Source organism: Austrofundulus limnaeus, unplaced genomic scaffold (assembly GCF_001266775.1).
Source record: "Austrofundulus limnaeus strain Quisiro unplaced genomic scaffold, Austrofundulus_limnaeus-1.0 Scaffold7632, whole genome shotgun sequence".
Classification (NCBI taxonomy): Eukaryota; Metazoa; Chordata; class Actinopteri; order Cyprinodontiformes; family Rivulidae; genus Austrofundulus; species Austrofundulus limnaeus.
Window position 1 is genome coordinate 1,402 of NW_013960034.1, and position 446 is coordinate 1,847.

Sequence of the window (446 nt, forward strand, 5' to 3'; positions counted from 1 at the left end):
GTGAAAGCTAAGATCCAGGACAAAGAAGGCATCCCTCCTGACCAGCAGAGGCTGATTTTTGCTGGGAAACAGCTGGAAGATAGCCGGACCCTGTCAGACTACAACATCCAGAAGGAATCAACCCTCCACCTGGTCCTGCGTTTGAGGGGTGGCGTGCAGATCTTCGTGAAGACCCTCACTGGTAAGACCATCACGCTGGAGGTGGAGCCCGATGACAACATAGAGACAGTGAAAGCTAAGATCCAGGACAAAGAAGGCATCCCTCCTGACCAGCAGAGGCTGATTTTTGCTGGGAAACAGCTGGAAGATAGCCGGACCCTGTCCGACTACGACATCCAGAAGGAATCAACCCTCCACCTGGTCCTGCGTTTGAGGGGCGGCATGCAGATCTTCGTGAAGACCCTCACTGGTAAGACCATCACGCTGGAGGTGGAGCTCGATGACAC

General features: G+C 54.3%; 1 protein-coding gene across 1 annotated transcript; it reads left to right on the forward strand.

Annotated features, from left to right (window-relative positions):
* Window positions 1–3: 3 nt before the first annotated feature.
* LOC106512508 (polyubiquitin-B-like) lies at window positions 4–441 on the forward strand (the record flags this gene model as incomplete). The annotated part of the gene is made up of 1 exon (XM_014001112.1): window positions 4–441. A coding segment is annotated over one exon (438 nt), but the record flags the coding sequence as incomplete, so codon positions are not given.
* Between the last annotated feature and the right edge of the window lie 5 nt (window positions 442–446).